This window comes from Lagenorhynchus albirostris, chromosome 19 (assembly GCF_949774975.1).
Source record: "Lagenorhynchus albirostris chromosome 19, mLagAlb1.1, whole genome shotgun sequence".
NCBI classification, from domain to species: domain Eukaryota; kingdom Metazoa; phylum Chordata; class Mammalia; order Artiodactyla; family Delphinidae; genus Lagenorhynchus; species Lagenorhynchus albirostris.
The window spans coordinates 36,904,507-36,919,462 of record NC_083113.1 but is presented as its reverse complement, the minus strand read 5'-3'; the positions used below and the strand labels follow the sequence as shown (position 1 = coordinate 36,919,462).

Below are 14,956 nucleotides of genomic sequence, written 5' to 3'. Positions count from 1 at the left end.
AGCTGAAAATATGTACATTTGAGCAGTATTTTGCAAATATAATTCAGTTAATTTTCCTTTTAAAAATACAAACTAAAAATATATATATTCTTGTTTTATTTTAGTTTTTTTAACAGGAGTCAACATAGTATAAAAAAGAAGCACCCTGTATCAGGAGTCTCCCTCTAAGGAATAAACGGTGAAAATTTGAAAGCCAGGGATTCTGTTTTCCCCAGTACCTACTAAAATGTTTGAGGCAGAGTAGGTGTTCAATAAATATTTGTTGCCATGATCTAAGGTGGATCTGCATCCCTGCTGCAAAGTTTTCATTTCTCTAAGAAGTCCCATTTCTGGAAAATGTGCTCCCATAATCTGGCCTCAGTCATCTTTGTAAAATGGGAATAATTTTCCTGGACCAGAAGAATTGTGTAAATCAAAGGGGAAAAAAAAGCCTTACATAAACATAAGATCTTAATATATATCAGATTATTAGAATTATTTCTGTGTTTATGAATAGAGCAGCCAGATCTGAGTTGAATTTTAGGTCTACTACACTTGATTCCATCAGATGGAAACCTTGAAGATGTTATAATATGCCTTGTCAAACTTCCCTTTTCTCATGTTTCATATGATATATTCTAACTCAGTGACTTTTGGAAGAATTACGGGGATTATCATATGAGAAGTGATTCATATAGCTCTTGGCACACAGATAGTAACCCATAAAAGGTAACTAATAATAATAACTTTAAATAAATGTATTAACAAATTAAAAAGCATACATGTATTTTTGTATTTTCTCCTGGTCTTTTTATCATTGTAAATGCATATCAGTTTATACTGAACAGGTAAATGTATGAATAAATGGAAAGAATACATTTATTTTAGTGTTTTCTTCTCAATCTTTTTATCATTGTAAATGTGTATCAGTTTATACTGAACAGGTAAATGTATGAATAAATGGAAAGAATACATTTATTTTAGTGTTTTCTTCTCAATCTTTTTATCATTGTAAATGCGTATCAGTTTATACTGAACAGGCCAGAGTATGTTTTTAAAGTGTTCAAACATATTTGTCTGAATTTCATTATATTTTACTTGATATGCATTCAGTTGCATAGACTCTTTGTACAGCTACTGTTAGCAGACATTGATGAAGTTACAATCAATGTAGAAAGAAACAACTTTATATTGAAACATGAGGTAGTAAAACATACTTTGCAAATTGCCACATCTCTAACCAATGTCCCTTTTCGTTTTAGTTACATACAGACCTGGATCCTGGGAGCAAAAAAATCAAATATATCCTATCAGGCGATGGAGCTGGGACTATCTTTCAAATAAATGACATAACAGGAGATATCCATGCTATAAAAAGACTTGACCGAGAAGAAAAAGCTGAGTACACCCTAACAGCTCAGGCAGTGGACTGGGAGACAAATAAGCCTCTTGAGCCTCCCTCTGAATTTATTATCAAAGTTCAAGACATCAACGACAATGCACCAGAGTTTCTCAATGGACCCTATCATGCTACCGTGCCAGAGATGTCCATTTTGGGTATGTACGCTTCCAATTTCACAGAACTATTAAGAATCATCTTTAAAATAGCTCCTGGCATCAGGGATAGTGTGTGGCTGAATAAAAGACATTTATTACCGTCTTATCTCTAATTTGCATTTCCAAATCCCCTTTTTTGGCCTCAGTTCCACAGCTCAATAGCTTTAGTCCCTTAGTAATAGGAACTGACGAAGCAGTTTTATTAAAATATCTCTCCTTACACGACAGTACTTCAATAGGCTGAATTTGTATTCCTCTCATAGACTGTAGTTCGAGTATTGTTACTGAGGCGGATTTATCAAGATTTGTTCCAACATGCCAGACGAATCCTATTGATATTTTCTTGATGTTTAATTATTTGTTTGTATATATTCACATGCAGATGCAGCACACAGAGAAACAGAAAACCGTCTAGGTCTGTAGTCAGCCAGATATTGGATTGAGCTGATGGGTCGCGTCTAGAGTGAATTAGGAAATCACAGTTACCAGAGGCTTGGGTCGAGTCTAGAGTGAATTAGGAAATCACAGTTACCAGAGGCTTCTGAGCTGTGGGCATCGTACTTTAACCGAACTTTTTAAAGGAGCATTGCTATCACCAAGGACTCACTCCCACTTTTTCTGAGCCATTGAAATATTCATTATACTTTACAGAACAGAATATATTTCAAAACATGATTTTCTACTTTTTCCTCCCCTTTTTGGATTTGTTTTATCCCCAGACTCTGGCCTCGATAAAGGAAATCCCTGACCCCAGACTTCATACTAGAATAAAAGGTATTTTAGAGCTCTTCCTGGTCTGACAAAAGTAGTAGTAGGTAGGATCCAAAATCCAGGGGATTAAGATCACTAAAGTCATTCCTAAGTGTGCAGTGGATGTAAGGGATACCCTAGTTTGTTTCAAATTGCGTTTAAGACAGCCTATAAGGATACGTGCTATGCAGCAAAATCACATAAATGAACAGCAGGTGAACAAGATGTGATAAATAAAAAAACACAAGTGGAGATATAAGTTGAAGGCCAAAATTAGGTAAATCGTTTGGCTTCATTTGATCTCTTCTTTCTTAACCCACAGTATAACTTTGGTAGATACACCCATTACAGCAGCAAATCTGAACTGACCTCAGGTCTTCACATTTTACCCATGTACTTCTCCTGCCAAGACTCCCCTTTTCTATCTCTTTTGTGAGGAATCCTATTATTATTTATTTTTTCCTTCTTATCAAAATCAAATCACTCCTCTATGGCTGGCTGAAATGACACTTTTTCTAGGGAAACTTCTAGGTCTTTCTAGCAGGAATTTCTCTCTCTACCATCACTATTACCACAGAAAGAAACCCACAAACAAGCAAAAACACATTCATGTTTGTACTTCTTTTAAATTCTGACATGTAAATAGGGACTAAGAAATACTATATTTTTTTTCTCTCTTTTTATTTTCCTCTTGTTTGATCAACTTATTTAGGGCAGAGAACTTGCCTAATCCATCTTTTCATTCAGGTTTGTGTAAGATGGTTTTAAAGGACTATTACCAGCTGTAATACATACAGAACACTTAATCTTAATTGCTAATGAATGAAGAACAGGAAAGCTGCTATTTTTGCCTCATTATTATGATTTCTACATCTTAATGGCCAAGTCGATATCTATTTATTGTAAATGTGTCAGAGGCTTCCATTCCTGTGTGTGTGAGTTATGTGCCTGATAAGTATGTTGAGAAAAAAAAGCCCCCAAACGTCTGCAAACTTCAAGGTCAATTTCAGCTAAGACAAAGAATTTAAAGATATTATTAGCTACATAATGCAATGTGTATGTGCACCTATGCATTTTTCCTCTATCTAAAGTATTTTTCTTGATAAGAGTGTAGCAACTAAAAGAAATAATCTACACTAACTTTACACAGTTATTTTTAAAAATGCTTAGCTTGTGACATCTCTTCTAAAAACCACATGGAATATGCTGCAGTTGAAAGTGTGGGTTTTGAAGTTAGGTGGATGAAATCTTGAATCCTGGTTCTATCCCTTATTATCTGATTGACTTTGAAGTTCAAGGAGGTTAAACTGTTTCTTGTTTTCCTTAGCTACAATGCAAAGATAACAATTTCCATCTTGCTTTCATTGTTTGAGAACTGCGTGATAAAATACAAAGTCAGGGTGTGCCATGAAGTAAATAAGCGTTCAATAATTGGTTGTCGTGGTTTTAAAAATGATTTTTATTAATCGATTTCCCATCGTACCTTTGGACCTTTTCTCTGTATCGATTATACAGAGGTGTCTGGTTTCTGTTTGACTCCAGCCTCTCTGGTTAAAGAGAGGCAGAGGCAACTGCACTATTTTATTGTCAAGTGTGAATTATTCCCTTCATTTCCATGAAGGTGAATATCAGGATGAAGGTCGGCTCCTATCTCCTTTCTCTCCCCATTACCACTGTTCTCTCCCAGCCTGTCTCTTCCCTCCCCTCCTTCCTTCTTTCATTTTTCTTCCTTTGCTACTGCAGAAATGCCAACACCTGCACCTGTACACCCTGAAGAATGCCAGCAAGGACTGGGGGATTTCATTGTGCAGAAAGTGAAAAGTAAAATTCTAATTGAGAAATTTACCAATATTACATTGAAATGAATGTGATATTCAAGAACCGTCTGCCAGTTGACAAGCTGTCAGGACAAAACACACATATATATTTGCCCAAATGGCAGCCAAATTATTTTAGAAATATCATATTTGGAAGCTGTAGACAGAGCTCTTTTATATTCTACTGTGAATTTCAGAGCTTGATGAGAATTCACTTTTATAGCAATACCACATAAAGAGTGATGTGCAAGCTTGTCTGGTTTTTACTGTGGATCCCAAACTAGCATCGTTGAAGTTGGTTTTTCAGTGAAAATGTGCCTACACTTATTAAGTTCCAGACACTTTAAATAGATAATTTTTTTTGCTACTGAATGTTCGAATGAGGGATACTTAACCCTGATTGTGTGTCCACACCTGGGTTCAGGTAAAATGAACATTGTATTTAGCTTTGAAGTAGAATCTCAGATTATTTGACTGCAGATTTTCTACTTGTGTTCGTGACATGACCCATCTAAGCCTCACCTTCTCTATCTGTGTAGTGTGCACAAGCATCCCTACCTAAGAAAGTATGTTTGGAAAAATTCAATGATTATATTTCAATAACTTGGCATAGCATAGAGTTGGTGCTCAATTGATATTAGTTTCTTTACAAACATCCATTTTCAAGCTACTTCTGCTAGTATGATTCAATAAATTGCGTATAGGATATGAATGCCTTGGTCAATGAAAAATTTCTCGACAAGCCTTAACTTTATGTTTCTCAGTTGTACATGTTGGAATGAAGCCTATTTTATTCAAAAGGGCATATTAGTGAAGATGGGAATAAAAGGATCAGAAAGCCAAGTAGGGCTGAAGCTGGTGGGCATGATTGCATTGTTGAGTACACAGTTATATAAAACACAGCACTGGTGGTTTTCTTAGTTTTCTTTGAGATTCAAGGCTACTCTCATGATGATCAATATGTATTAAAAAGTTGCTATATCCCCAAAGCTGTGTTAAATGCTTGCAATATTCACAACAATCCTACATTAGTACCGATGTTAACTTCTCTATTTCTCTTTATTTTTAATCAGAAAAAATAGGGGAAATAATAGCTAATCCAAATCCAGATATTAAGTGGGAGAACGGATTTAAATTCAGACATCTGGCTCTTCCTCCCATGGGTTTAACCAATATGCTGTACTAATTTTTGATAATATCTCTAGAGAATTTTGTTTATATATGCCCTATGGTTCTGCTGCCTATTTATAATAGTTACTATTTTTCCAAGGTGGAAGAGCTCTTGAGGTCAGCATACTTTGCAAATTAAATTGAGGAGCTGAGACAGGAGTTGGACAAAGAGAAGTTTGGGTGAAGTATTACACAGTGTTTAAATAGGAATATAAGCACATTAAAAATGTAAGGACAATACATCACATAGAAATTCAAATCACAATACAATTAATTGAGAGCCATGTGGTGACTAACTGGGGCTGAAGTGCTGTTAATATGTTAAAGATAAAAACTACAGAGAGTAACCGAGATTGACTTTGGATTTCCTGGTAGTGAATGCAAAAAAAGAATGCGCTCTCCATCAAAAAATATTAATCAAAAAATCAGAAGGTCAAGAGATTACTTAGTAAAATATATTTTGGAAAGGCAAGTCTCACTGCTTTCCAAAGGCTCATAACTGAAGAGGTCGAGGCTGTCAGTACACAGTATGCAAGTGAACTTACTCTACTTGAAACAGTAACTCAGCCAAAAGGAAAATGCCAGCATTTGAAAACAGTTTGTGTTGTCCCTTCTATGTGTCATTCTCACTCTCCTGTCTTCTCTTACCATTAGTAGTATGTCTTTTCTTTGTAATTTTGTTCTTTTATGGTAAAAGTCTTCAAATCCTCTTTTGGAGGAAGGCCCATATAAAATACATTCTATTTCTTTTGTGTTGTTCATTATCTTTAATTTGGAATAAATTTAATCTTAGAGAAAAGTTGCATTTGTAGTCCAAATGTATTTTTCCTGAACTGTAAGTGAGTACATTGCTGCGATGATGCCCCATTACCATGAGATAACTCAGTCAGTCTTTGCCACATGGGTGTTTTCTCTACACAAGCACAATACAGCCATCAAAATTAGGAAGTTAATAGTGATACACCATTGCTATTGGATGCACAGACCTCAGTCTCATGTCTCCATTTGTCCCAGTAAAGTCTTTTTATAGTGAAAGGATCAAATCCAGGACCCCACATGCATTACCTCAGTACCTCCAACTCTAAAGCAACACCACAGGGTTCATTCTAATTGTTTCTTTTTCTCCAACAGTGAGAACCCTGTGTCTTTACACTCCATATATTTGTTATTTGGATCATCCCTCACTGCCGTAGTAAGTGATTTCCATTTGCTCCCTCTGCCCATCCCCTGACTCCCTGAAACAAATGTTTATCTGCTGTTCCACTCTCCCTCCACCTTCCTGCCTTTCCATGGATTCTTACCTCGCCAAGACATGCCTAATGCCTTTCCGAATGAAGTGTTCAGGTGACAGGCAGACAGTCAGGAATGGAGACAGCAACTATATAATACTCTCTACTTTCATTCTCCTGTATATATCAACTGTTTGTTACTATACAACAGACCTATGGCAACATCTTCCAATCTGTGCTCAAAATAGATCTACTGAAACAAATCAAATGAAATTTAATTGATAAACACTGAATTAAAAAAAGTGAAATGCTTTTCATACTTCAGAGTTTTTAAAGTATTAATATGCTGGAATTTGATAAATGCATATTATAGGCCCTTTTGGAAATTCCAGAAACTATTTTTAAAAAGTATCTTGCAGAAGTGCATAATTTAATACTATAAAAGCTTTACAAACACATGTCTAATGAGAAGAGAGTTTTGAATCTATGTTAGGTCACATGTTAATTTAGCACACAACTAAATAGTCAAATTTGCAATTTCTAAAGAGCAAAGTAAAAACTATGATGACTGTAGCTTACATGGATTAGCTTGTTATTCTTGTCACTGCCCAATACGTATTTTCATCCCATATAAAGAAGATTCCCCAACTGATAAAGAGATTCATTTTCATATTTTGTTATTATTAAAGAAACAGTTTATGTCACAGAAGCTTAAAAGATCAAAGAATGTTCATACTGACAAATTGTCTTAAACCTAACATACATCTTCTTTATAATTTAGAGGTTGTGGCTTTCTTCCTCTCTCTCAGCTAGATTTGAAAAGGATTTGGCAGAATTTCTCTATTTCAAAGGAGATATGCAAAGTGAGAAAGGGAAAAACATATCTTGATGGATTTGATTATCTTTTTTGTCTTATTTGATTCGGGCTGATGAACAAAATTGAAATTCTTTAGGAAAACATGGGCGGGAAATCATGAGGATTGAAATAAACACTTTAAAAAGAAATCCAGCTTCTCTACCTGATATGAATGCCTGTAACAGCTGTGGTTCCAAAACTCTAAGATGGGGTGAGGATTGTGTAGTTTCTGTTCTGCATAAGGAAGGTAACCTCCATTAGGAATACGTAGACAGTTGGTGTAATAGATGAATCTTGTATCTGTGAAGCAGTGATTTCTGATATGTGGATTTTAGTGGTTCCCAAAGGTCTCCCTAAATGATCTATGGCTTAGAAGTTACTGGAGTATCCAAATGGGAAAATTATTGGCAGTTAACTGTGAGAGGTACCTAAAGCAAATTAGCCTTCCAAGAGCCATTATGTTATTTCTGCATTATGGCTCAGAACAACTTTGGGGTATAATGATGGGGATATAAACAAGGTTTATTTGAATGCCTTCTGTGATGAGAAAACTCCTTCCATCAAATTTTGCTTTAACGCTTACTCTTCTTTACTCTCTAAATTATAAGATGATATTTTATTAATCAACTAGGTGATAATGCAATAATATAATTAATTGATTGTATTGTCCCTAATGGGATTCTTACTATTTTTAGGTCAACTCATATACCTGATGTCTTTAATTTTAATGTTCTTTGGGCTAAATATCAACGCATAAAAATACATGAATGCAGGTAGGATAGCTTAGGGAAGTTATTAAAAGTATATAGAGGGGAATTCCCTGGTGGTCCAGTGATTAGGACTTTGTGTCTTCACTGCCGGAGGCCAGGTTCGACCCCTGGTTGGGGAACTAAGATCCTGTAAGCCTCGTGGTGTGGCCAAAAAAAAAAATATATATATATATATATATATATATATATATGTATATATGTATACACATGTATATATAAATCCAACTTTCATTCACTTTGAAAATAGTTAAAATTCTAGAACTACTCATTATAGGACTGGCTCAGGAACTTCAGACCCACTCTTGTTTTGGGGTTTCATGGCCAACATAAACTAGGTGTTTTCAATGGTCTCTTCTTGTAGATTTGGTCTGTCGACTTAGGAATTTCATATAAATACTAGAAATCTTTGAATTCTTTCTAGAATATGAATTCTCAATCACTAGCCAATAAAAATTTTTCAGAATTGTATAAATCACAAGAGAATGTGATGAAATACCTCATTCGATTTTACAAGTTGTAATGTTGGTGTCACTTTTGTCCTATATAATAGAATATTACAAAAATATATTTCAATAAGTTACATAAGTACCTTAAATTTGAACTTATTGAAAACAAATTTAACACTCTGCCCCTAACTCCATCCCCACTGGTGAACAGGGTCACTCCATGTGGAATAGGATTAATTTAGAGACCTGTATCTCCCATTCATGAGTATCTCATAATTTGAATTGGTATTCTAGAAGATTAAAATTAAAGCATTGACTCAGCATTAACAGTATCTAAGTGAAGAAGCAACATTGACTATATGTCTCAACCTGTGCCTTTAAACCAGGTCATTCCATCAATGTACCAATTAAACAATGGTTTCTAAGCCTATTCATAACAGTAGCTAAGGCTAACATTCTGTTTCTTTCCCTCTTACTTTTTCCCTCCATTTTATCCCTGTGATCACTCAATTTGATTAGCCATTTGATTATCACATTAAGGTCAATTTGATTATCCTAGTGTCTCTTTAAGTTCTTCAGAAATATGTCTTCTACTCACTTACATTTTGATTCTTCCTATTTCTGGATACATTGGATAACCTCTCTGGAAATTACACCAACTAGCCTGTTGTCAGAGAAAGTTCCTATGGCGAATAATACTCCAGGTCTACCGTGAACCTTTCTGAAAAGATAAGACATCTACTGCTTTCTATTCAAGTAATCTTCTGTACTTGAAATACTGAAAAGTATTCTCATATCAGTAAACCTGCATTTCTAAGGAAAATCAAAACACTTAACAAAAACATTGATCGCAGATGGAAAGTTGAGAAACAAAGGGGGAATACTATCTAGACAATTCCATGATCCTGTTGTCTTTCTCTTTGTCCTCACCTAAGAATTAATATTTTAGGATTCAACACATTTATTGACTCTAGATGCAAAAGGGCAAATCATTCTTAAGTTATTCAAGCCATGCTTGTGTCTAGAGCTCTGTGAATTAGCATCAGTACCCACAGGGTTACAAGTTCTTGTTATATAGCCATTTCAGGAAATCATGAATTAAAAGGGGCTAGAGAGAAAAAGCACATAGAGTTCAGCCTTTACCCACATTCGCCTGTCAGAGAAATGAATCCACTGCATGTCAGGGCAGCTCTGAAACATGCATTTGTGAAATCCTGAAGTCTTGGCTGAAAATGAATGTGGGACACATTTGTCAATATATTTTTGGTGTCTGTCATGCCCTCCTTGCCTCTCAGAGCTGATAGGGGTTCCTAGAGTCTTTATGTGTGTATGAATGTTATTTCTTTAATTTTGATATTTGTGCATAATGGACTTAATAGTTGTACTTCCTGGATTCATTGGACTTGGAAAATTGCCATTTGAGTTTTAGACCCAAATTGCTTTTATTCTTTGGTTATATAGCAATCACAGTTGTGTGAGATATGTGCCATTTTTCCTATTCTCCTTATCAGTAATGCTACATAGAGAAAAATATGATGAAATTTAAATGGCAAGATAGTTACATGCATAGATAGGCAAATAGATCAATACAGGCATGCCTCAGAGATATTGCCAGTTGGGTTCTAGACCACCAAAATAAAGCAAGTCACACAAATGTTTTGGTTTCCCAGTGCAAATAAAAGTTATGTTTATGCTATTTTGTATTTTACTAAATGTGCAATAGCATTATGTTTAAAATATGTACATACCTTAATTTTAAAATATTACTAAAAAATGCTAACGGTCAGCTGACAATGCAGGGTTGCCACGTACCTTCAATTTGTGAAAAATGCGGTATCTGTGAAGGGTGATAAAGTGAAGTGTAATAAAATGGAGTATGCCTGTAGATAAAAAGATGGTAGAGAAGATATACAAGCTGTTAAAAGAACTGAGGATAAAGATAAGTATGTAGATATATGGAGGAAAGAAATTTAAGTGTGTATGTGTTTACATGTGTGTGTATTTGATATTATAATTAGATATCCTAAAAAAAAAAGACAAAAGCTTGTTACATCATGAGGCTCTAAGTGAGAACATATGGATTGTCTCAGACGCGTCTCCAATTCTAAGGGAACAAGGTTTTATTCCTTGTGTCTGTGCTGGAAGAGTTTAAAGTCAGTATAACCATATTTGTGCCACTGCTGAAGATGATTTTATTCTTTTTTTTTTTGTCAGGGAGCATTACACCAAGGAGTCTTCTCTTTATAACCACGTCAGACTTTTCGGATCTCATTATCTGCCATTTATGAATCTTTGCAAGCCACAAGAGTGGTTTGAGTTCAAGAAATACATGGGGGTAGGAGAGGGGGAATTCATCAAATAAGGGTCTCTGGAATAGGTGTTGAAATGCCTATATGTGTTTCTTCTGAAATCCAAAGCAATGTTATTCATTTAAGGTTAGCACAATGAATAATTGTTTTATGACTACATAGAGATTAACATTTAAAAAGTTTGTTTTACGCCAAACACACTATTCAGGTACATTCATTTAATTGTAACAACAACCTTATGAAGTGAATTTTATTATTCTTATTTTTAAAAAGAGAAAACTGATGCACACAAGCTTAAAATGTACTCAAGGTCTTATCACGGGTAAAAATAAGAGCTCCCGTCAGACATGCAGAACCGCTAACAGTCCACAGAGTAACGGAGGAGTTATTGTAGGGGTTAGACCATATACAACAATAGAGCTGATAGAAGAGCTCTTGTCTCTGCATCGGGTGGTGGGAAGGAAAGCTGGAAGTGAAGTGGAAGAGACCAGGAATATGCTGGAATCCAAAAGGAGCCTGTACCTGGCTCTCCCACCTCAATTTTCCATGTGGCAGATAACCTTCAGGAGAAGCTGGTGCCCTTTGTCACATGGCTGTGCGTGGACCTGGCCCGGGACTTGGACATTCTGAAGGAGCACCTCTTCGGTTGCTGAAGGAGCTGTGGGCGGGATTCTGCTCTGTGCCAGCATGGCGAGCTTGAGAATCTGCTGAGTCAGACGTGTGCTGCCCTAGTGCCCGATATCCTACACTAGTATTTTGTCTGTCTTCTTCACTTCTGCCTTCAAAATCGCATGCCAAACCTAACCAGGACAATACAGGGAAGGGAATTCTAGAAAGATAATCCCAGTTTAGCTAAACTGATAGAGAACAAAGCCATGACAGATATACTTTATTTAGTTTCTATTGTAGGCTAGGTACTATGGAAAACACTGTATAGATTTTTTAGAAAAGAACATTGTATATGTCAAGTATTATCATTGCACATCATATATTACATAAGAATTATATGTCTTACAGGTTACGTGTTATTATCATATTTTTACTGAAAAAAAAATAAACAGAAATGTATTTGTGTTACGGGCTGCATTCTGTTCGACAAAATTAATATGCTGAAGCTCTAACCCCCAGAACCTACGAATGAGATTGTTTTTGGAGGTAGGGCCCTTGAAGAGGTAATTAAGGTTAAGTGAGGACATATGGGCAGGGGCTAATCCAATCTAACTGGTGTCCTTACAAGAAGAAGGAATCTGGACACACAGAGAGACACCAGGGGCACATATGAACAGAAGGACAACTGTGTGACAAGGCAGTAAGACAGTGGCCATCTGCAAGCCAAGGAGAGACCTCAGGAGAAACCAACCCTGCCAGCACTTTGATCTTCAACTTCTAGCCTCCAGAACTGTACGAAAATCAACTTCCGTCGTGTAAGTCACCTAGGCCGTGGTATTTTGTTACGGCAACCCTGGCACACACACTAATGCAGTTTGTGTGGCCAGATTGACTTAATTTAGGATGCACTAGGGTCAGAATCCAAAGTCAGAGACTTATTAAATGGGGTATCAGTGTTCTTTCTTCTAGAGCTATTGTGTCCCTGTATCAGCCTTGACTTAGGGTCATATCTCTGGATACATATGGAGTGAACATCTGTTCCCAGCTATGGAATTTTTTAAAAATTAGAAAATCATATGCTTAAGTGTGGAACTTCTTTTGGTTTTAAATAAACTTTTTATTTTAGTATAGTTTTAGATTTATTGAAAGGTTTGAAATTATACAGGGAGTCCCCATATACCTCATACCCACATTTCACTATTATTAACATCTTACATTAGTATGGTACTTTATTAAAATTAATGAACCAATATTGACACTGCATTTTTTGTTTTTTAAGAAGATGTTTGCGGGTAGGAGTTTATTAATTAATTAATTTATTTTTGCTGTGTTGGGTCTTCGTTTCTGTGCGAGGGCTTTCTCTAGTTGTGGCAAGCGGGGGCCACTGTTCATCGCGGTGCGCGGGCCTCTCACTATCGCGGACTCTCTTGTTGCGGAGCACAGGCTCCAGACGCACAGGCTCAGTAGTTGTGGCTCATGGGCTTAGTTGCTCCGCGGCATGTGGGATCCTCCCAGACCAGGGCTCGAACCCGTGTCCCCTGCATTAGCAGGCAGATTCTCAACCACTGTGCCACCAGGGAAGCCCTTGACACTGCATTTTAACAATTGTGGTGAGTACTGGTCAGGTACTTTTGTAGAATTTCCCTCATTTGAGATTTGTCTCATGGGGTAGAATATCGGGGAGGAAGACTGCCATTTCGTCACATTATATCAATACATACTATCAATAGGATTTACCCCTGTTGATGTGAACCCTGATCACCTGGCTGAGGTATTAAGTTTGTCAGGTTTCTCTCCTGTAAAGTTACTCTTTTGTTCTGCTTTCTACACTGTACCTTTTAGAAGGAAGTCACTATGTGCAGCACATTCTTAAAGAGTGGGAAGTCATGCTTCCCCCATACATAGTTATCTACATTACTCATGTGGATTTCTTGTGCATAGGTGATTGTCCTTCCCTCCTTCCATCCTTCCTCCCTCCCTCCCTTCCTTCCCTTCTTTCTTTTATTTAATCAATAGTACTCAAGGGTTATTTTATACTTTCTGTTATAATCCAATGCAAATTTATTTTCCTGCCTATTTTTTTTTTTCCAGCTTTGGGCATTGGGAGCTCTTTTAGTTGTCACCTGTGTCCCTTCCACATACGTCCATTATTTTTTGTTTGCTTTTTAGCACTTATATACATTCTTACCTTCCTACGGTGCATGATGCTTCAGGTTCATCTTGTATATTTATTGCCTAGCTTCTAGAATTAGCTGTACCTCTAAGGAGCCCTGGTTCTTTTTATTGGGGTATTGGAAGCCAAGATCTGAGTGCTAGGTATACTAGCTGCTGCTGGGTTATCTTTGATTCTAGGCCCTCTCAGATGATAGAGGGAGGACAGATACATGTGGAGGTATGTATATACTTAAGTTTTACAAATACAATGGTAATATAGTTATATTATTTTGTCACTGTTTGCAGTCCATCTTGGGAAACCCCACATCCTAATTTTTAAAACATTTGCATGTATTCAGTTTTACTTGTGCTGTAAAGTTAGTTCTAATGGTTTTGATAAGTCCACTGTGCCACATGTCCATCATTACAGTATCTGATGGAATAGTTTTACAACCTGAAAAAGAAGCCCTTGAGCTTTACCTGTTAACTTCCTCATTCCCTAAACCCCTAGTATCCACTGATCTGTCTACTGAATTTATAACTTTGTCTCTTCTAAAATATCCTAAAATAGTATATAGACCTTTTACTTAGCAATATGCATTTAAGATTCATTCAAATTTTTGTATGGCTTGACAGTTCATTTCTTTTAAACACTAAATAGTATTCCATTGTATGGGGGTTACCATAGTTTGTTTATCCTTTCATCTATTGAAGTATATTTTGATTACTTCCAGTTTTGTGTGATTATACGTAAAGCTACTATGAAAACATTCCTGTTCAGGTTTTTGTTTAGAAATAAGTTTTCAATTCAGTTGAAATACCTAGGAGTATACCTGATGTATCACTCAGTAAGAATATATTTAGTTTTATAAGAAATTTTAATTGATTTAACCAAAATATTTACCAGAAAGCCCTATGAGTAATCTGTAAAACACTGTAACGATATCCCTCGTTCGTTAGCAGGCAAAAACTATGGTAGAAAACCTAGAGTAGGAAGCAATTAGTTAATATAGAGATGAACAGATACACTTGTATGAGTTACAGTGATCACACTGTAAATAGGAATTATCTTAACATGCTGTCAGACCTCTATGCCTTTAGGAAATGCTGCCCAGAGGATTTTTTTATCTTTCCTTTCTTCTGTCAAAATGGGTCCTCCTGGTTCTAGTCTTTGAATATGTGTTTATGGACACTGTTCACCAAGTTGTCTCTACCATTGCTACTCTGCCTATTTCTGCTTTTTGAAAGTTTATGCAAAAAAAAAAAAAAAAAAGAATGAATACAGGAGTGAGCATCTTGTAGTCAACAAC

The 14,956-nt window shown here is 36.1% G+C and overlaps 1 protein-coding gene across 2 annotated transcripts in view; it reads left to right on the top strand.

The window, feature by feature from the left end:
- Window positions 1-14,956, top strand: part of CDH8 (cadherin 8) — a 363,158-nt gene that overhangs the window by 113,408 nt on the left and 234,794 nt on the right. For both annotated transcript variants that reach the window (XM_060130251.1, XM_060130250.1), the window contains exon 2: window positions 1,242-1,536. In XM_060130251.1, coding sequence (XP_059986234.1) covers window positions 1,242-1,536 — 295 coding nt within the window. The remainder of the gene's footprint in view (window positions 1-1,241; window positions 1,537-14,956) is intronic.